Source organism: Simochromis diagramma, unplaced genomic scaffold (assembly GCF_900408965.1).
Source record: "Simochromis diagramma unplaced genomic scaffold, fSimDia1.1 OVJJ01000026.1, whole genome shotgun sequence".
NCBI lineage: Eukaryota > Metazoa > Chordata > Actinopteri > Cichliformes > Cichlidae > Simochromis > Simochromis diagramma.
Window position 1 is genome coordinate 663,033 of NW_024386985.1, and position 23,603 is coordinate 686,635.

The 23,603-nt window shown below is 38.4% G+C and overlaps 1 protein-coding gene across 8 annotated transcripts in view; it reads left to right on the plus strand.

Annotated features, from left to right (window-relative positions):
• The window catches only part of mcf2l2 (MCF.2 cell line derived transforming sequence-like 2), a 109,034-nt gene that overhangs the window by 7,014 nt on the left and 78,417 nt on the right, over positions 1-23,603 (plus strand). For 6 of the 8 annotated variants that reach the window (XM_040039806.1, XM_040039807.1, XM_040039810.1 and 3 more), the window contains exon 2: positions 17,707-17,790. In XM_040039806.1, coding sequence (XP_039895740.1) covers positions 17,707-17,790 — 84 coding nt within the window. Of the gene's footprint in view, positions 1-293; positions 684-9,751; positions 10,245-17,706; positions 17,791-23,603 lie in introns of those variants that run through there. The other 2 variants (XM_040039809.1, XM_040039808.1) reach the window with 2 other exon arrangements.

Below are 23,603 nucleotides of genomic sequence, written 5' to 3' on the forward strand. Positions count from 1 at the left end.
ATTGATGGATAACCAACATCATACAGTTTTTTCTCTTCTGAATAATGTAGTCGATGCAACTATATGCATCTTTGACTCTGAGTGTGACCAAAACCTGTCTAATTGTGCTGTTTTACATACATGATCAGTTCAAAGTCTAAAGCTTTGTCTATAGATAGGGCGTGGCAGCCATCTCACACGCATCCATAACTAGTGAAGAAACAATGTGGAGAAGCCTTATAAATCATTTGAGAGGAGGGGGCATAAAAGAAGCAGGACGGGGGGAAAGGAAAGCTGGGAGTAAACATGGAAGGATGCAGAGGAGAAGGGAAGTCCCCGCTGCCTGATGAGAGTATTGTTGAGGATATTTGTGTAAACTGTGGTAAGAACTGAGCAGCTAAGCCGGTCACAAGGCTGCCAGGAGAGGCTCAACCCCCCTCTTTGACGAAAACACGAACATCAGCACACACATATCCATACCTCTCTGCCGTTTCTTGCTACTCTTACACACAAAATGACAAGGACTGGTCCTGAACTACTGAGGAAAACCAGACAGCCCTGAGGAGTGGACTGTAGTATCACCAGATCTTTGTATGTGTGTGTTGCTGTGGACATTGGACTGGATGTTGGTTTAGCGGTGTGGCTCAGCCCCTCCTGTACACTGTGTCACAGAAAGATCAGCAGCAACATGGGATCAGTAATATGTAAGTGACTGTCATATCGACTGTAGTGACTGTGTTATAGGTGTGTGTGCTATATAGCTTTGACTTAATCCGTACTCAGTAAAAAAGAGCTTTAAAGGGTCAAAGCCTATAATAATGCTGCTTCCTTAGTACCACCTTGTCAATGGTAGTGATGGGGATACACACGAGTCTGTAGTGGTTTGTCAGGAGTGGGAGTGACATGGACCTGCAGCTTATTAATACAGTTTTGTGTGGTAAAGTGTTAGTCTATCCCATGTGTTTGATCTTGTGAAATATAAAATACAAGCAGGTAAGCTACATTATTGTACATGCTAACATTTTCATACATGGTGGCGGCACGAACACAGTTTAACAAAGTGCAGATTTCTCAGTTTTTGCTTATTGTGACATGATAATAATAACACATGATAAACTAATGTAAAACACTGATTGTGAGACTGCATAGAGATGGAAGAGGGCAAAATAACTTAAATGGGCACCTGAATAATAATAGCTTATGCAGTGGTGAGGAGTTATTGAAAGAGTCAATTTAACTATAACAGAAGGTGCAGAAGCTCTATTTGAAAAATTAGCTGAAAAATATGTTTTGATTTGATTTGATTTGATTTGATTTGATTTTGATTTTATTTTATTGATTAGCATTCAAATATCTCAGTGAAGACAGAACAAGGATTATCTGAGGTCACTGGTGCTTCTGTGATTCTCGCTCAATCAACAGTCCTGTTATAAGCTTAAGAATTTGTTAGCAGAAGATTCCTCCAGTACCTAGAGCATCCACAAAGAAGGGCTAGATCAACTATTAAGGATGAAACAGGAAGCACTCATGGATATCACAGGCAGATACCCACAGAACGAACATAAAGTGTGCATCTTGGGCAGTAAAGGAGAGAATAAAGGGAACAGCAAGCCTCTCCAGGGGAATTAAAGGAGCTGGCTGACATCAAGAGAACCAACATCAATTTTTCAAAAAGGCCAACAGAGATACTCGACTCATAACTGCACATGAAAAAGGTATTAAGGTTAAGGTCCTGTAGAACTTCAGTTTTTAGACTGAAAAGAAAGCGTTCCAGATACAGCTGACTGACAAAGGACAGCAGAGACCAGTTATGACAGTCAGAGGAAAGGGTAACCTTAGTGAAAGCTAAAATCCTCACAGGCAGGTGTGACAGGCTCTGTCATTTGTAATTTAAATTTGACCATTGGACCTTAAAATACAAGATGAAATTCAAATTATTTGAGATGCAAATTTGTCATGTAATCTAAATACGCATCAAAAGCATTGCGGTTTTGCAAAAGAATTTGTCCTCAAAAACACACTACAAAAAAAAGAAATGCAGTTCACATCCAGCAATGATGTGCTGGTCCTGGTGTTTCTACACAAGAAAAGGAAGAAACAGGGATTCTGGGTTCATCCAGTTCTCAACAGAAGGCAACAGCAGGGAGAATCTAATGGTTTAATCCAAGAGTTGAAGTTGAATCACAGCTGCTTTCATGCATTTGCAGGATGTTAGTCGGGCAGTTTGATTGCTTGTTGGCAGAGTTGGGATCACATCTGAGGAGACAGAGAAATTATTTTACAGATAGATCGGGAGCAGCGTCGAGCTGTATGTGTGAGATAAAACAATCTTATTTTACAATTTGCATATTTGATTGCATCACCACTAGATGATGCTCCAGCTGGTTAAATCTGTTTATTTGCATGTGAAAAATCTGAAAAACTGAGCTGAGAAATGATTTCATTTCAATCATTTCATTTGGTAATGAAGTGAGATAAGGTATTTTGAATGTCTCTCATTATTATGAATTCTCAAACAAAACAAACAAACAAACAAACAAAAATGCCAACATTTAAAAACGGTCTGTTTTTCTTTGATTCTGTACTCACAAACTAATTTCAGGTAATTCACTTGCCAGAAATAAAGCACCATACAGCAAACCTTTAAATGAGATGCTTATGGGATTTTAGCCACCTCCAAAAAAACTTCTTTTATTTTATTTAGTGCCTTGAAAAGTTACATGAGCTGATTTTTATCTGGGTAAAAACTATAAAAGATTAAGTACAGTGTGTACCTGAATAGAGTTCACTGCTGTAATCCACTTCTACGATAGCTCAAAATAAGACTTCAGCAGGTAGAGCTTTTTTCACCATATAAATAAGCTGTTTTCTCACATGCATTTCAGTTCAGAACTATTTTAGACATTTCAAGGCAGTGATCTAAGTGTCAGAATAAGTCCTATCAGGCATTACATGGTTTTTACTAAAAGTCTGTATAATGTCAGACGGAGCCTACGCAAGAATAGATCAGGTCATTCTGAGCTAGAGAATGTCTACACTCTTCCTGGTGCCATCCCTTGCCTATACCAAGCAGCATATTTCCAGTAGAGAATACATGTTTAGATAATCCCCAGCTGTGTGTTGCATGTAAAAAAAGACTATTTTTGACAATGTCTCAAAATGATTCTCTTGACTTTATCATAGGTTGGTGATTGTGTTTAAAAGGTTTGCAGTATTGTCACATTACAGCAAGAGCACAGGTGTGACCGAAAATATTACACCTACATGTCATGTGGGTAAGCAGCCAGGATGCTGATGTTTTGCATACTGGCTCACTGGAAACAATACTGTATTTCTCCACAGTATCCTTTTTTATTTGTATTTTTGTTGTTAATTGTTTCACAAAATTACACAAAATCTCTCAAAATTAGGAGAGAAGTGTACAGGGTAGAAAAGAACCTCTAATAGAGTCTACATAGAGTGTAAACTCCCTCCTTCACAGCAGGTCTGTGATTGTAACAGGTGTGGGTGTATGCAAATGACCTGTAATAGGCTTTACCCTGTAGCAGAGATTATGACAGAGAGCCAGAAACAGACATAGACAGAAGTAGAGAGGTTACAGGTATCTTGTGGGCTGTACAGGGACATGCAACAAACAGGTCCAGCAGCACAGAAAACAAAAAGTGTGTATTTGTGTGTGTAACAGACAGGAGAAGCATTAGACAAACATGGATCACCCCCCGCTTCTCTTACAGAGTCAGTGGGGAGGCAGGACAGGTAGATACCATAGAAAAGAATATACATGCAGTAGAACCATGTAAGATTCAGTTTATTCTGACTACAAACAGAATCTTGAGGAAGGCTGTTACATCAGACCTTTGGATCTTGCTTTACAAGTTGTGGTAAATATGGACGTTTATGGATCTTATTCCACTGTACGGATCTCCATTGCTGAGATGGAATCTTACTACAGCTTCCTGGAGGTGTGTCAGGAGACTGAATCAGCCATACTAGGAAGTATGTAAATCCTCTATGCACCATTACATTCTTCTCTCAACCCTTTTAATATGTTACCTTTACACTGCTATACAATTTTGGTTCAATACAGCTTTGGAAGTGATTAGAAATTTGGGCACTATAGCACTAATAATTTGGCTTGAAAGAAGCAAAATTACTTTGACAAACAACAATGTAAAATATGTTTTAACTGCAGCTTATAAAGTATGACTCTGTGTATATGAGACAGCTGCCCAGAAGCAGCAGAAAACACAGAAATCCAGTTGCTGTTTGGTCCTAGTCAATAAAATCTTAATGTCTTATTAATAACAAAAAATAATTTTACACTGTTATTGTTGCTGACTCATGTTGTAGTTGCTCATATCAATCCTGCTGTTATAGCCTGTTTATTCAATTCTAGATGATGATGAAACCTGTAAACAGATGTAAGCAACAAAATCTTCAGATCACATTGAAAGAAGTTGGAAATGAAGCTTGTTTGTTGCCGTCAGCGGTTTTAGGAACCTTCCTATAGAACAGCTAATGTTAGCATACTAGCATGTTGGTAATTAATTTCATTTATAATCTTTAGTAAGTTTGTACAAAAAAAGAGAACTGTTCTGAAAATATGGCTGTTTGGAGTGCGTAAGCTTTGCTGCAATTTCTTAATAAACTTTGTACAAATTAAAGTTCTACTAGAAGAATCGATACTTTGCTGAAGTTATTTGATCATGCTGCAGGTTATGCTCCTAAAAATGGTTCTATGTGAATTGTTGGGTTTCATATTTTCACCAGACTGTGTAGAATCCTCTATGTCTCTAATGAATGGGGCGTTCTAACCTATTCAAACGTGACAGTGTGCAGTAGTGTTCACAGTTTTAACACACAAAAAGATGTATCTAAAGAAAATTTTACTTTTCTGATGAAACAATTTGACATTGATTAAAGCAGCACCAAATGAACTTCGATTGAGGATTTTTAATTCAAATTATCATGCAAAATATATAAAAAGTGATGATTAATACAAGACACAAACAAAAAGTGAACAGAGGTGTTAAAATCCAACAAAGAGTGAGAACAACAAGTAAAACTTAAACTTTAATATGTAAATGACCATTATTGTCGTAATCCTAATAGCAATGAAAATGTACGAGTGTACAAGATAAATCCAGTACATCATTTTCAGCTAACAGGAGTTCCCTAATTGAAAAATGAATGCACAAACCAAGAAAAAAGCTTTATAGTTTCATTTAGATGAACTGTTCTGGCTGAAGAGTTCATCGTTCTGTTGTTAGAATACGTGCAGGTTCTTTTATCTTTGTCTAATATCCTTGATTATATGGCACAGAAAGAAAGAAATGAGCTCCAGTATCTGTTGTTTTTTTGTTTCCATTAGTCTTCCTATGCAGATTTTTTTGGACCTTATCACAGAGATATTAAGAAACAGTTTCTGCCTTTCCAGTTTATTAGGTTTTTTTTCTTTGCTCGCTGCCAAGGCAACCAATATGGGATTTTTACATTTTGAAGCTGGTCATTAAAATTGATTTTTGAATGATAGGAAGCATGTTTGTTCATGCAGAACTCTTTAACATTGGCTTTAACATCCTACTTGTTGGTTGAAACCTGTGATTTACAGTAGCAACAGAGATGTTTCTGTGCTCCCATTACTCAACATGTGTGCCGACTGATGGACAAACATCAGAGTGCTTTGTTTTGTCAGTCGCTGTCAAGTCCAAGATCAAGACCAAGCATGCTCATATTTATGGCAACAACAACAAAGACGGCTACATACCAAATGCATATAGAAATGCAGACGTTGCAAGATGCCCCAGTGTTCATGGTTAAAAACAGGATCAGGCTTGTGACTCATTATTAGCAGTCCACATTTTATGAGGTGATAATGATATTCATTGGGATAATATATGTGTGTGTCAGGGAATGAGAAACAGAGAAGTGTTATCAGTGGATCTGTCACTGGACATCCTCTGATTGTTTTCTTGTGCTGACGCCTTCTTCCTGAGAACCAATAGGAAGCCCCCCCTTCACCTAGACCTTGAGGAACAACAACCCAAAAATAACACTGGCTCTGCATCATAATTGTGTATTTGTGTTTGTATATGAAAAAAAGCATCTGTTTTGTGTGCTCCCTGTATCTGAGATTGACAGAGATCAAAGAGAGATAGGAATCTGTCTTAAGAGAGTGTTTGATAAACTTCTGCATGTTTTCACATGTGATATAAAACCTTTTATTAATGGAAACAAATTCTTACATATCATATGTTTTTCATCAAAGACGTGCAGGTATATTAAAATTAGTTTGTTGCATATTCACTGTTTGGCAAACATTTTAAATTGGAAACCACTATAAAGTCTGTAATGAGCAGATCTTCACAAATTAATGTGGTTACAGCATGAACTTAAAAAAGCAGGGGCAGCCCACTACTTCCACTTAAAAACGGTAGCTGCGAGTATAATGTGGGTCTACTCCAAACACACTGAACTCATTCATGAGACCGCTGTTATCCTGCTTCATGCTGTTAATAGAGACTCTAGTCTATGTAACATTCCCAGTTCACATCACTGCTAAGAATTACACAATTTAACATCATGCAATTACCAGATAAAATCCAGGTTTCATCTTCACCTCTCTGTCTTTCCATTCTCTCGATCACCATGTGCGCATCATTTTTCTCCGCTTGTCCCTGCACAGATACTTTTTTTTGTCATTTTGCCTAGAAAACATTTCAACATCGCATCAGTAAATTAAAATTAAAGTCCTGGGGCACATAATAACAGTACAGTAAATATTCTGCTTGGCTGAAAAGAAATGTTTCCCTTTGCTTATGTTTATTCTGATATATTCATTGTTGCAAAGCAAGTTTTTATGCAATCTCTTCCCCTTTTTGAGCAAATTAACTGAACTTTAATCATACACTATATATAAAAGATGACTATAACAATTCAGTCACTGATAGGTTTGTGGAGTGTCAATTTTTCAACTTTGATACTTTCATGTGTACAGTATATATTTAAATGCGTGCAACATAAGGGATTGAAATATTGTGATCTTTGGGGACTGACTCACATTTGGAATAAACTCCAAGTGCCCATTTCCAAAGTTGCAGTGTTTGGCACTTCATTACTTACAGTGTTGGGAAGGTTACTTTTAAAATGTAATCCACTACAGATTACAGAATACATGCCCCAAAATGTATTTTGTAACGTATTCTGTTACGTTACTCGATGAGAGTAACGTATTCTGAATACTTTGGATTACTTAATATTCTATCCTGCTTTTTACAACTACATGAATGCACTGTTGCTGTTCTATTATTATTCAGTAATAATTGTTATTATTACTGAAGGTTACTCGCCATACCAATACCAACTAGATTTTTAATTCTTAATATAAAATGAATAACAGTAGGGTGGACATTAGGTAAGGCTGCACTTTTTGCAGCGATCTTGTATAGAAAACTAAATAAACAGCTCCGAACCGTAGTAAAGGGACCTCTGGCTAATACGTCGGGTTCATGTCGGGCTTGTAGCTGAAAAATAGCTTTACTTTGTTGTGTGGGTCGACTATGCTAGCGAGAGACAGAGAGAGGCGTTGAAAGGCTGCTCCAACGGGACTTATTGTTTCGGAGGTAAAGACAAACACAGTGTACAGTCGACTCTTAATAGTTTACTTACAACTGGGCTCGTCAGGCACTCTTTTTGGCTGCAGTGGTTATATTATATTGACATGCTTCCATCTCCCGTTTCTTCTCGGTGACATTTCGTACTTTTCGACTCTTTTTCTCCCTCCTTCGCTCACAGACACATAACGGGTATGGCAGTCCATTCTCCCTGCCCATGAGGCTACATTCTTTAGGGCTATGCCTGTAACAACCTGCCTATTGCCTTCATATTAAATCATTTTGTGAATATTTTTTTAAAATGTTTCTTCACGTCATTATGCGGGCCGCAAGTAGAGGTGACATGGGCCGCGAGATTGAGACACAGGCATTAGAGCCTCTTAATGCGTGTCTTGTTTAGGTTTCCACCGGTGGGGAAACCAAAAATAGAGAGGGCATAGCCTAACATGAAACAAGAAAATACGGCCATGTAATCCATTCATTTCAACAAAGTAACTGTATTCTGAATACCACCCTTTTAAACGGTAACTGTAACGCAACACAGTTACTCACATTTTGTATTTTAAATACGTAACGGCGGTACATGTATTCCGTTACTCCCCAACACTGATTACTTATTTCCTTTCTAACCTGCTTCATTTGAACACTTTCCTTTTTTCCCCTTCTTTTTTTTCAGAATCAACATAAAGCCGAGGCTAGCATGTATCACAATCTGAATGAATCTGAATCTGACTGTGCTGCTTTTTCACTTCCTTGCTCAGACTTCTTGTTTTTGAGAACCTTTGTACAATGTGGAAGAATCATGAACGCACACACACAAATGACATGCCTGGGAATGCAGTAATGTTTATCCACTTGTAGGAAGTAGGTCACAAAATACATGTAACAACTGAACAGGCATTGTGCTGAAAACAATGTGTACAAGTTCACATGTGCACTTGTTTATGTGTGCACGTGCAGTTTTTATGTTCCTGCTGTATGTGGATGTCAGTATGTCACTTCCGTGTTTTCTCTTTGTGTCTGCCGCATCGATCTCTGTGTACATGCATGTATCGAGCCGTCCATTGTCTTCTACTTCATCTGCTTATCCAGTGCATTGTTTCAGGATTGATACCAAGATTGAGATTACTTCATTACAGATTGTTAAGTTAAAATGCACATTAGAATGAACTAAAACACATCATCTCGTCCACATCTGCCCCTGATCACCAAACCTGCAGTCTTTCATCAAGTGTCCTCTCTGCTCCACCTCAGTCCACATTCCTTCGCCTCACATTTACAGAGATTAGTTCTCCACACTCTGGACTCTCTAGTAAGTTCCCCGCTGCTTAGAACAGCCAGCAACCCTCAAGGTTCTCCACACGTTTGGGCAGACACTCCCAGCTCTGCCCCGCTGTGCTCCAGCTCAAAATCACAACCTCATTCCATCAGTAGTTATTCATTTTTCATCTAATACAGTCCCATAAGTGTTTATTTAACAAACAAATCTAGTTAGCTCTGGCTTGTGTAATAGCAGTATTTCATTCATTTTCATAAATTGAATTAAAAATGTAGCTCTCAAAATGGTTATAGAAACATCAAAAAAATTTTCAGCCATATGTTTAGAAGTTTGATTGTAACAGCTACCAACTCAACACAAGTAAAAGTTATTGCTTTACTCATGTAAAACTATATCTAGAGTTTAACAGTGAACACTACAGTTAATTGAACACCTAATTTCTCTGTGAATAGATATGGCAAACCAGACATTCATGTTTCTAGGAAGGCAACAAAAACAACTGTCCGAAATGCTGAGTGTATAAATACAACCAATACTGCGCTGAAAGATCAGGGTCAAAAAATCTTTTTAGCGTCAGATTACTCTTGAGTGGAATCAAGCAAAAGAGGTATTTCAGTAATAATGTTTGCTTCCACATGTTGTCCACATTTGGCAGCCCAACATAACTCAGACACAGACATAACAGCACAAAGATTCTGTGGCAGGAACATGGAGCCTGCAAAAATGAAGCACACATGATCAGGGCAACATGCATACACACACTCTGTCTCTCTGACACACACACACACACACACACACACACACACACACACACACACACACACACACACACACACACACACACACACACACACACACACACACAGCTGCAGCTCCACTCTATCTCTATATTTTCCTCTGTGTTCCTCCTTCTGTCTCTTTCTTCTGACGTACGCTCCCACCCAGTCCTCTCTCTGTGGCTTCTTATAGGCTGCTCACTGCTCATAGCTGAGCTGTTTTACTACAGCTGGAGCTGGAAAAACTGACCACAGGCAAACCTAACAACAGTAACACACAAACAGTTCCGGGACTGCTCCGGCTCTGTGTGTGAGTGAGTGCGTGTGACTGAAATGCAAGAAAAGAGAGAGAGACGGAGATTTGTTCGTCTGGATGTCTGGAACAGCCTGAGATGATGATGAGGAGGATAATGAAGAAGAAGCAGCTGCTGTTGACAGACCGGGGTTTTGTTACTGGATGTCTGACTGGGTTTGGATACTATGAGTTTATTGTCATTTGATGGGATTGCTGGTCTTTCTTGGAGGATTTACTTTTTCTCCTGCGTGTGTGCTCCTGCCAGGAAGGTCTTGAGATGAAAAGCATCAAAAACATAATAGGTAATTTTCACACACACTGGACGCCTTACAGGATTAGTATTTGTCTGCACTTTGCCACTTTACTCCTCTCAGAATCAGCCATTGGATTCTCTTCTTCAGTATTCAAAACTTTTGGTGATAGGTTTGTAGCTTGAACCTATTCGCTGGAACGCTCAAGACAATTTAATTACACAGCAAAAGCAAGACACAAGTAGGCAAAGTTCTTTGTGTTACTCATGCATGAGGGAGGCCTGCCTGGAGCCAAGTGTCGTTCCACCCACTTGACCTCCGTCAGACTCTCAGCCAGGTTCCCCATAACACTCCTTTTATTGTGGTTACATGAATATGCATAGGTTCATTAACATATGACGTTTCATATAGGTATACATGTGGACAAAGAATACCTTGTCTGTGTGTGTCGTGTAAGTGTGTGTGTGTGTGTGTGGGGGGGGGGGTGACCCTGTGAAGACTCCCCAATGCTGGTGCCAGGAGTCTAGTGGTACATCTGAACAAATGCTCTTATACTTAACCAGATACAGAGTAGGTGTCCTCCTATACCATAAATCAGTAAGAGCAGATATAACCTCTCTCCTGACCTTAAGACGTGTGTGCATGCCAGAGTGCTCTGGGAGGCACACAGAGTCTCCACAGACTGCTAAGGATCAAACCTCTACCAACATGACATTGATGATAAAACTCTAAGCATATATGAGTAAATATTTCTAAGCATAAATGACAATCAACAATATAAACCTAACATTTGGAGAATAGACCCTGTAGCTTTTCAGAAAAAACATTCTTTTCTGTAAATCATAGGTTCAGTGATGCCAAAAAAAGTGCTAATGCTTAAGGCATTTTATTTTAAGATTAGAGGAGCTACAAAGTGGTTTTACCTGGAACACTGACAGCTGCAATTCCAGGGCTCCATGGTGCTGTAAGCTCACAGGAAAATCAAAGAGAGTGGAGGAACATAACAGAAAAAAAAATTCCTGGTGAGTTCTAAGAAATACCAAAAACAAGCTGCACACACACTAGATTATTTTATAAACTGACTGTGGCGAGGCTGGCACTACACACTGCAACTTAAGAAAGCACATGCAGGAAGGCTAAACACAAGCGAAACACTTAATCAATTTGAAAGAATAAAGAGAAATATACAACTAAATCCACATTAATGCCTTTAAAACACCACTTCTCCTTACTACTTTGGCATGCAGCTTATTCCAAGATAATTTTAATGCTTTTATGCATCTCCTCTCTCTTAATGTTGACTCTGGACAATCAATGATCTTGAGGACAGGACTCGATGGAGGTCGGAGCAGAACTGCTTTTTTTTATTGAAGAAGATAGTTTTTGTGACTCTGACAGTTTGGTGTTACTTTTCAGACACCTTCCTGGTAAATGCACAATGGAAAAGAATCTAAAGTTCCTAAAACAACAGTATTCTACAGTAATGTAGACATTATTAAAAAACAAAGCCTGAAGAATTAGAATCTCCTCAGTCTGATTCTCTTGAACTAATAATTATTAAAAGGTGGTGTAGTTATTCTAAAGACATTTTGGAAAGTTAGTATATTCAGTTTGTCCATTACAACATACATTTATGAAACAGGTGCTAAAAGGTGGGTTTGATTCCCAAGTCTCAGGCCAGTATCAAAATATTAATGACTATATTTGGCTATCCATAGGTACTCTAGTCCTTTGTTTCTGAAAGATAGGAGCAGAGTCACTAAACAGCTGTGCTAAGCTGTACTGATCTTTAAGATCCGTAATGGATATAGAAAGAAGAAATGTGAATATCCTAATAGATTCCTCCTGGGAATCTAGCAAAGAGGTGGTTCATTATTATTAGGCAGCCCAACGCATTAATCATAAAAAAGGCGAACATAACAGCACACAACATGGAGTGTGCAAAACGAAACACACATGACTGTGGTGACAATGTGTGAGAGCATGCTGTTTAATCCCTTTCAGAGCAGATGGATTAGGGTCACAGCCTAGGTGTGTATATTCTAGCAGTGTGTGATAGTGTTGGCTCCATATTTTTGTGGCTGTGTGAGAAATTACTGGCCACCTTTTGGGCACACTGAAACTCATTCACTCAGTGCTGTGATCACTTTCATGTCTTTTTGGTATTTTAACAAGAATTTTTAACATTTAACATAGTTTAGATATATTATTCTGATATATGTTAGTGGACAGAAGCAATTTGTCCACTAACATAGTCTGTAATCAAGACTTTAATGACATGAATTACACTGGACAAGTCCTTTCCAGACAAAGTCAAGCTTGTCTTTTCCTGCTTTGGTAAGACCTCTGGGTCTGTGTGACCATAGCTGACCAAACAAAAGTGCATAGTCAGTGGATTTTACGAAAAAATACTGCTTGGAATGGGGAAATATTTCTAAAACATTTTAGCCAGCAGTGGGATTTATTAGTGACATGTGCAGTGCTCATGATGACCTGGAACTGGATGAGGGGTTAGGAAAATAAATGGATGTTTTATCCATAGACTGTATATGAAAAGTGGAGATAGCTTAAAAAACAGTGAGTTCAATACAGAAGTGCTTTGGAGCTGCGTTCTTCTACAGGCCAGCAGGGGGAGACTCAGTTTGTATGTAAAAGAAAGTCTATGGAAAAAACAGGTCCTGTGATCCATGCCCTCAGTAAATACTTTCCCGGTGAGTTATGAGATCAGTCCCTAGTTTCACTTCATAGAGAACAAAACATTATGCTCATTTTCTACATTATAGTCCCCATTAAGCTCCACAACAACAATAGTTGGTAGTAGTTACAATTAGTTGGTAGCCCATTACAATTTAAAAAGCTAATTTTTCAAATGAATAGGCAACGTCCATCCTTTAAACACAGTTTTTGGTTTGATCATTATGCCAGCTCAAATTATAACTCCAGCACTTTCTTACATTGATTATGGTTCATGTTCAGTCTGCCAACCTCAGGACTTTGGTATCATATCCTTTATCCTGGTTTTGTTGAACAAAACGCTGATGTCACTGTACCTTTACTGTGTTCTTACCTACACAGTGTTAGGGTCCCTGGGTCGTTGACCCAGTGTTTTGTGTTTTTGGTTCTTTGATTTTGTTATTTCATTATATTCTAGCTTTGCTTTACGGGTTTTAGGATTATTCTTAGTTAAGGTTCTCTGGGTGGGGTTTGGTTAGAGTTTTAGTGTTCTGGTTTTCTGTCTGTGTTCCATAGTTGCTGTCTCCCCTGTCTGCTGTATCCCCATGTCCAGTCAGTGTCTGTGTCTGCCCTGGTCCCACGTCTCTGTTCCCTTTGTTATAGTGCCTGCCTGTGAGTCTGTGTTATGTTTCCTGTTTTACTTTGAAAGTCCATGTCTGATGTTAATGTGTCTGGTTTTGCTTCCCCTTGTCTCGTTAGGCCTGATTTGCCCCAGCTGTGTTTCCCTCCTGTTACCCATTCCCTGATTGCTCCCTCTGTGTATTTGAGCCCTGTGTTTCTTTGTGTCCGTGTTGCGATCTACCGTTTACCTAGCTGTGTGTTCTGTCAGTCCTCCGGTTTAAGTTTATTTTGATTTTTTCCAGTTATGTTATATTTTGAGTTTTACATTAAAGCTGTTTTGAGTTCACGACTGTCTCCGGAGTCTGCACCTTGGTCCTATTCCTGTCTGCACACAGCCACACATAACACACAGAAGAAGAAAGTACAATAAATACTACATCTATTACATGCACCAGTGGGACTAGATGTAAAAGGGGAGCGTAGATATAACCAAAAATCAAAATTGCTTGGAATATGCCTTGTTGTTTGCACACTGCTAACACCATCTGATCTCCATCAGAGCACTGACAATATATTTTGTTAACTTGCTGCTGGCGCAATGAGGACTTTGTCAAACTGAAAAAATGTCCCACCCTTTGAAGTAGGGCTGTAAGGTTTGCAGCTTTCCTCATGGGGCTATAATTGTGGCCATATTGAACAGGAGCTGCTGCCCAACATAGAAACAGATGCTAGTGAACCATTTAATTGTAGTAGTTCAACATATCTACAGAAAACTTTGTTAGTTCCTGCGTGTTGTTGTCATAGCTTAATCTCCCAAATTAAGAATTTCACTGGTGCCATTAGAGTTCATTGCGTCCTTATAGGAGTTCCTCCTGCACGTACCCTTTGTCTCCTCAGGACTGCTTCAGTTTCTAAAAACAGCACTTTTCCGTCAAGCCTTGAAGTGGTCATGCATCACATCTGTCTTCACCACTCCTTTCTACTTTGATGTTCCAACAATACAGAACAGTCTCCCTCATCGGGTGCCTGACCTGGCTCTGGTTGTATAACACTACTGTTATGAATGTTCCTGGACAAAATTTCCTATACTTTTTTTTTTTAAATTAACCTGATCTTGAAAACTTTGTTTCTTTATTTAAAATGATATTAAACAGTGCAACCACTATATTAAATTTACCACTGGGCAAAAGTTTGCATTGGATGTTTGTTTTATAAAATGTTTTAGAATAGACACTTGTCACAGTGATGGATTGATAGTACACAGTGTTTAGTTTTATGTAGCCAAAGCAGTTTGCACAAGTTGCACAAGTGTAGCAAATATTAGATACTCCGAAGACAAGGTTTTGTTTTAAGAAGACATTGTTGTGTGTTCTTATCAAAATCAGCAAAATCTTATAAAACATTTCAGGATGCACTCGTCTGTAATAGAAGCTGAATTTTTAATATCCTTGGTGTGTCAGTAGAATCAGATAGTAACAACAGAGGTACATTGATGATGCCTCCATTAGCGTCCACTACCAGCTGTTATGCTCTTCTGCTTCTGTCCCCACTCCCACTAGCACAAGACCTACCCAAGCATGTTTCAGAGTAATAAAGTGCAGTCAGTGTAAATGCATGTCTTTATTCTCTGTAACAGAGAAAGGTTTGTTCACTGCACAGTGCACTTAGAGCTTTACCCTGCAGGAGAACCATAATAAACATTAAACCAGAGCAGGAATACATATCCTTAAAACCTCGTCTAAGAATGCTTTGTTCCAGTTCCTTATAAATGTCATATGAACAGCAGTCAGAAATGGATAGCTTTAGAACTGGCTGCTTAGGATGAACATGTGATGTGCAAAGAAAAATGGAGATAAAGGTCCCTAAAGTCAGCCTATTATTATGTGTTCTGTCATGTATGCTTTTGTCTGTCATATAATTACTGTTCCACTGCTGTTTGATCATATTAATGCTGGTCTAAATTATAAGGCTTCAGATTGCTTTAAATGCTTTGCTTCTATGTTTGAATCTTTATTCATCTGAATTCTATTCAGTTTTATTCGTATAGTGCAAAATCACAACAGCAGCCGCTTCAAAGTACTTTATATTGTAAAGTAAAAACCGTATAATAATACAAAGCATATGGATCACATTTGTATGACGAATCCCTAATATGGTCATCTCAAACACATAGCTCTGGCTGAGAGAACAAAAGACCCACCCACATACTCTTTAAGCCTTTGTGAGGGGATGCTAATTAAAAGACAGTTGGGCTAAGATATGAAATGTTAAAATGGCTTTTTTCAGACTGAGGAACTCAACCAAAACCCAAAATAAGATAAATAACAATTGCTTTGAACTGCAGATCACACAGAGCTCCTATAGAGACCATAAAATATGGACTTTTAAGTCTATTTCATAGCAAAGATGTTCAGTAGAGTTGCATATTCTATTTTGGCTCGAACTGATTAATTCTTGGCTCTTTTTGATTCATCACAACACATATTATCTTAATGCTAAATACAATAAAATGTTACACAAAGGGACAATTTTACATCACTGGTAAATATACACTTGGCTGGTAGATTTTAGCTACTGGAAACCTTTGTTGGTGAAAAGTCACTTGATGCGTAATTTGTGAGAAAAGTTCTACTTTTTCTACTCAAGATCCACTTTTCTTTTCTTGAGTTGTTGGTAAAAAAAACATTCAAGTTCTCTTTGAGTTTGCATATTTTATGTGAAACGTTTTTAGGTTCACATCAGCAATAATACTGTGTACTAACAGAAATGTATGGGAAAATAGCTCAGTAGCCTAAGGCCCATGTTTGAGCATTCAGCCAGCACCAGTTTAGGGCAGTCAGCTTAAACAGTAAACTGCTTTGATTCAGTTTTTATTGTAAATTGAATTTGGAGTACAGCAGCAATGCCCCTTTCCACTTACACGTCCTAACAAGTCCAACAGGTAGAGAAGATTGTCAAAGATATGGAAAATCGAATAACAAAAATCAAACAAAACAGTGTCAAATTATATCATCACACCTTCCTGCCCCCATTTTGTCTGTTTTTTTCCTAAATGAATGCAGACAAATACTTTCTTATTAGTCTCTGAACCCCTGATTGATTCTGCTGACCATTGAAATGGCCAATAATGTTTATGCTACCTGCAATCAATTTTCTCTATAAAACAATGTCTTTAGATTTTTCAACTTTAAAACATATCAGAGGATTTTTGTGCTTCAAGTTCAGAGGTATATACTGTTGTTTTATGAAAAAATGTGTGCGTATATTGATACGTGCTTACCTCTCTTCTATAGGTAAGGTCACAAAGTGTCCAGCCTAGGGACTGTACTTTTTATATTAATGAGTGAAATCTGTTGTTGGCCTCAACGCCTTTCTGTTGTATCTGTTTTGTTTACTTTTTGCTTCCTTATTATGCATACCTGTATCTGCAGTTAAGCTCAGAAAGCAACTTGTCTGGATGAAATGGTTGAACGTGGCTCACAGTGTGTTTGAAGATGAAAATTCTTTCAGTAAGATGACAGATTCAGGACTGGAGTGATAATATCTACCTGTAGAAATGTCTGCTTTCCCTATTTCTCATTGGTACAAATACCCATTAAATTGTTCTGCGACTTACATTGGAGACTCCTGAAGTATTCATAATGCATCATGAAAACCTGGTTAATCAGACTCTGCATGGCATAGATGTATTTTCCTTGTATTGTTTCTAGTTGCCTGCTTCCATTCCACATTACCAAAGAATTACAAATGGAGCTAAGTGCCTGTCTATTCAGAGGATTAGGGAGAAGCTTCAGGTGCTCAAGAGTGGTAAAGAACTGCTTGCTAGCCAAGCCTGTCAGGTCTCACCATTGTAAATCTCTAATTGCAGAGCGCTTACGTGAGTTAGCCCTTGCTATTGTCAAACTCATGTCACAGTTGGTAGTTACAACGGCTACCAGACATCCAAATCTTACTGTGGTTTTCTGCAGTGCTCCATGAAATAGCTACTTCATAGCTTTATAACTTTATAACTTTATACTCTAATGTGATTTTGTGTGCTGCACTCTAGCCTGTTTTCTTTGATCTCCGATTAAATGATCAACTGGTCTTATGTGTGGCCTTTTTGATTTTATATTGTAGTATAATATACTTTTATATCATATGCAGCTGATATATGATATCTGTAATGTCTTGTCAAAATAGATCCATGGATAATTTACTGTTTTTTGCCTCCTTTCAGATGAGATCATGCAGCAGGACATCAGGCCCCTGCTGGCCGTAGACATCATAGAGCAGCTTCACCGCCAGTTTGCCTCGCTATCTGGTAAGTAACCTGCACTGTTCTATTTGCCCTCATTCCATACCTGAAGTATTGAAACAAAACTCTGGGTGGGACAACAAATGAGTGGTTAAAAGGAGACAAACAAGGAAAAACAGGAGACAACAAAAGTAGCAAACACAGGACAGAGTATCTGTTAACTCATGAATACTGCTATAGTACCATGACAGAAACATTAATAATCACGCCATTATCATTACTAGCTACATTAAATCCACAGTTCCGTAAGTTTAAGAGAAAAACATTGCACATATTTAGTCTTTTATGGCCAGTATGTAACATGGAGCACTAATTAAAGCCTTTTTCATTTTTTACCCCTGACATCCTGTTACAGTAACACTTCTCCCTGTGCCTTCATGCTTACTGTAACTAAAGCTTTGAACCCAAATTGATTTTAATGATTTTGATATTTCAAAAAAAAACAACCCAAAAACATTCTCAGCAGTTTTTTAGCTGATGTTCTATTTTTGTGTTTTGTATCACAAGTTATGCAAGTGCCAGAAGAAAGGACTTCATGTGTAACTCAGCTGCTTCACTCTCTCATGACTTTTTATTCTTCACCGAGGAAATCACAAGCAAACGGATAATATGAGGAAACCACTGAAATCCCTTCAGCTGACTTGCTCACTGATTCTATTTGTTGATGTTTTAAAAAAAGAGGAAATCTGCTGGAGTGATATGTAATCATGATTCATTTAATTCCACAAAACACAGCAGTTCACTGGAGGTTTATACACACACAGATCTTCCTGTCCACATGTTTTTGGTTTTTCTTTTAATTCCCGCTAGGGATTTGGGGCTTTTGAAAGTTCATTTGGCATTTTCAAGTTTGCTATGGCACTGAAACCTTATTCTCTTATTTAACAGTATTATTATATTCTGTCCTGGCATCTAGGCGCAAGTATCTGCTTTCTTGCAAACACACAAAATGGAGCTTGGTCAAAGATAGTGGATGCTATGATCTCTGGGGTTTTTTATGTTGTGCTTAAGTTGGCATTTGAATTCCTTATTTAAGATGTTCTCTGTTTGTTTTTAGGCATCCTGAGCTTTAAATAGAGTTAATTTTGCCTATATTTTCCATTTCACTGTTTCGTTATTGTTGTTACTTCCTGTTTTTATTATGGTAGTTATTTGTCTCCAGCTTTACTGCCCCACTACCTGTCTTGTTGTCCTTGATTACTTTGACCTGCATCTCCTGTATCCAGCTCCCTGATTTTGTCCTTTTGTCCTGACTTCGCAGCACTCTTTTCTCTACCAGCTGACCAACCAGTCTCTTCCTGCCTGTTGCCTGTCTATTTTGTGGTTAAGCTTTTGATCAGTCAAACTAAAGGCTTGCCTTTTTTTATTCAATTTATATGGAAGTCTGTATTTAGCTCCTCATCTTGCAATTTATGACATGACTGGAAATCTTTATTCCGGAGTTATCTGCTAGAATAGAATAGTCATTTTTGTCTGTTTTGTTTTTAGGGTCCATTTTAATAAATATTAATTAATTTGATATAAAATTAATTTTACGTAAGTAAAATTGTGCTAGCAATGCTACAACTGAGCTGCACATAACATGTTGTGTAATACTGATTTATTAATTCAAGATTTCATCCAACACACATCTTCCAGGGAACTGCTTCCTCCAGTTCTTTATAGGCTTCAGATAATAACATCTCAGGGAAATTGGCTGCAATAAAGATAAAGTCATAGCACAAAGAATTGTGTAAAAACACGAGCCAATAAAAAACCAAGAATGAGTAGACCACCAGACACTTTCAAATTCTAAAATGTAATATACACATTAATGTTGTATCACCTTTTAAACTGAGAGCTCCATACGTGACAGAAGAAACATGAGAAAACATAAGCATTTTGTTTGCTTTTTGATTTCTTAAAAAAAATATTTGAACATTTTTTTAGAGCAACTTAAAGTTCAATTTGAAGCCTTAAAACATTTAAGTGGTACAGTGGGGCAAAAAAGTATTTAGTCAGCCACCGATTGTGCAAGTTCCCCCACTTAAAATGATGACAGAGGTCAGTAATTTGCACCAGAGGTACACTTCAACTGTGAGAGACAGAATGTGAAAAAAAAGTCCATGAATTCACATGGTAGGATTTGTAAAGAATTTATTCGTAAATCAGGGTGGAAAATAAGTATTTGGTCACCTCAAACAAGGAAAATCTCTGGCTCTCACAGACCTGTAACGTCTTCTGTAAGAAGCTTTTCTGTCCCCCACTCGTTACCTGTATGAATGGCACCTGTTTGAACTCATCATCTGTATAAAAGACATCTGTCCACAGCCTCAAACAGTCAGACTCCAAACTCCGCCATGGCCAAGACCAAAGAGCTTTCGAAGGACACCAGGAAAAGTATTGTAGACCTGCACCAGACTGGGAAGAGTGAATCTACAATAGGCAAGCAGCTTGGTGTGAAAAAATCAACTGTGGGAGCAATCATCAGAAAATGGAAGACATACAAGACCACTGATAATCTCCCTCGATCTGGGGCTCCACGCAAGATCTCATCCCGTGGGGTCAAAATGATCATGAGAACGGTGAGCAAAGATCCCAGAACCACACGGGGGGACCTGGTGAATGACCTGCAGAGAGCTGGGACCAAAGTAACAAAGGTCACCATCAGTAACACACTACAACGGCAGGGAATCAAATCCCGCAGTGCCAGACGTGTTCTGCTGCTGAAGCCAGTGCATGTCCAGGCCCGTCTGAAGTTTGCCAGAGAGCACATGGATGATACAGCAGAGGATTGGGAGAATGTCATGTGGTCAGATGAAACCAAAGTAGAACTTTTTGGTATAAACTCAACTCGTCGTGTTTGGAGGAAGAAGAATACTGAGTTGCATCCCAAGAACACCATACCTACTGTGAAGCATGGGGGTGGAAACATCATGCTATGGGGCTGTTTTTCTGCCAAGGGGACAGGACGACTGATCCGTGTTAAGGACAGAATGAATGGGGCCATGTATCGTGAGATTTTGAGCCAAAACCTTCCATCAGTGAGAACTTTGAAGATGAAACGAGGCTGGGTCTTCCAACATGACAATGATCCAAAACACACCGCCCGGGCAACAAAGGAGTGGCTCCGTAAGAAGCATTTGAAAGTCCTGGAGTGGCCTAGCCAGTCTCCAGACCTCAACCCCATAGAAAATCTGTGGCGGGAGTTGAAAGTCCGTGTTGCTCGGCGACAGCCCCAAAACATCACTGCTCTCGAGAAGATCTGCATGGAGGAATGGGCCAAAATACCAGCTACTGTGTGTGCAAACCTGGTAAAGACCTATAGTAAACGTTTGACCTCTGTTATTGCCAACAAAGTTATGTTACAAAGTATTGAGTTGTATTTTTGTTATTGACCAAATACTTATTTTCCACCCTGATTTACGAATAAATTCTTTACAAATCCTACCATGTGGATTCATGGATTTTTTTTTTTTCACATTCTGTCTCTCACAGTTGAAGTGTACCTCTGGTGCAAATTACTGACCTCTGTCATCATTTTAGGTGGGGGAACTTGCACAATCGGTGGCTGACTAAATACTTTTTTGCCCCACTGTATATGTTTCTTTGTTTCTTTGTGTTATTGAAAAGCTTTTCATTTGAGGAAGTATGTATTTGAACTTTGTTGCTGAGACTATTGATGAGGAGAACATTAGTGGATGAGCAACTCTTAAAATGAGTTACACTAAAAGTAATATGCCATACCTTTAAAATATTGAATTCAATTATTTTTTTCTTTGTTTTTTTTAGTCTAATTGGCACAAACACCTAGTCGTGCAGTCTGCTGTTACAAACTCTTATGAAATAATTGACAAGAGTTGTTCTAAAGAGCTCACCAAAAGCTTTTAGAAGCCATAATAACTCACCCATGAAGTGGTGGACCATATCAATCTACAGAGATACATAGCGTGAAAAAGTCACAGACATCCTAAATTCAGTAAATGCAAAGATTCAAACCTCCTCTGGTATTAGCATCAGCACAAAAACTGCCACCAGAAGCTTCTTGGCATGGGTTTGCATGGCCAATCAGCTTCTGTAGGTGTAATGCGTAGGTACATGTATTTGCACATCATAGCTCACAATGATAAGCAAATGCGACCAGTTATTAACTATGGAGCTGGTGGAAAGTCACATAATTTTAAGTTTAAATGTTAGACAGGAGCATTGCTTTTAGCATCCCAGCATTCACACTTGGTGCCCTCAGACTTTTCCAGATGTGCTGTTAGTGGTGACACAGCAGTCTGTGTGGTTCTCCAGGGATGCCTCTCATTCCTTCTCTCAGTCGTCTCACCAAACAGCCAAAATAACTGTTTCCAAAAGTTCCTCTCTCAGCATTACTTGCCTCTTGAATTACATAAGGTTAACACAAGTCTGGTTCATAGTCCTCACCACATGTGTGTGCCTACTGTGAGTGTGTGTGCCTTCTCAGTAGGATCCAGGTTTAAATGCTATGATCATTTGGTTTGCTATTTTTGTCTCTCTGTATACACATTTTATATATACATGAACTGGAACCAGTGAGGGTTTCCTTTTGCCAGAGACCAGTTAGGAAGTATACCAAACAATTTCATGTCTCTTTTCTTAGAGTTTTTATGATTTTGTTTTCCCTCATGGACAGCTGCAGGATTTGTTGCTTTCTTTTGATTCTCCTTAAAAAGTAAAGGAGAAACACATCACTGAGTGGTCAGTGTAAAACCCGTCAATTTTTCTGGGTTAGATGACCTTTGCACTACTAGCAGCAGGCAAGGAGTTGCAAGCAGGAAATTGGAAACATGCACATTTCATGTACTTTTACGGCAGTAACTTTATTAGGGAGAATTAACAGTCTTTTATGTTCTTAGAGAGGAAAATGTATATTTTTGTGGAGTGTAAAAGGTTTTCAAAATAGTGTTTCCTTCTTTCTACAAGTTTCAGAAAGTTGATATGACTATATCCAGGAGACATAAAGCATTATTTGAGTCATTTTAATTTAATTTACACTACTGGAGCTCTGTTTTGATTGGTTCTCCTTTATGGGAAATATGGGTTCTATAACATCTCATAATGTTTTGGGATTTGACTAATAACACTGCAGCACTTACCTGCCTTGCCTAACAGATGTTTTTTTAAATGCCAGTATCACAGATGTCAGACCATGACTCCCACTTTCTTCCCCTCCTGCAATGTGTTGAGTATAAACTTTCCATTCTCAGCAAGTTAGTTACATGTTTGTGGTTGAGAGATGCTGGTCAGACAAAATTCTAAACCAACAAAAATATCCTCAGATGTGCTGATTCAAGGTTATGCACAGCCCTTTAATGTCTGTATGAATGTCTGTAACTTTTAGCATTACAAACACTGTTAGTTTTTTTCTCAAGCAGCATGACGTAGCAATGTTTTATTTGTCAAGCCAGCAGATTTATGGCTCATGCTCACCATCTAGTGACATTTCGAGAAATGTGCAAGTATTGGATTTTTCCAGTCTGTACCTGCAACTAGAAGTGTCAAGACTACTGGTTGCACACTGGCTCCTTGTAGGGCCCTTTTATAGATGTGCAAAGGTAAAGCATACTGATGATCAAATATAGTAAGCCACAAAAGCCTTGATTACGAGACAGAATTAACAATGAGAACAAACAAGTTTGAAAATACGACTGGTATTTTTAGACTTGTGTTTTGCTTAGCATTTACATTAGCTGGTTTAAGTTTATGAAATAATCATGGTTTGAGTTCAATAATTTCTTTCAAATCTTGAAACATTATTTAGATTATGGTTTAATGGTGTTTATTTCAGATACATCTACAAAGTGTTGCAGACA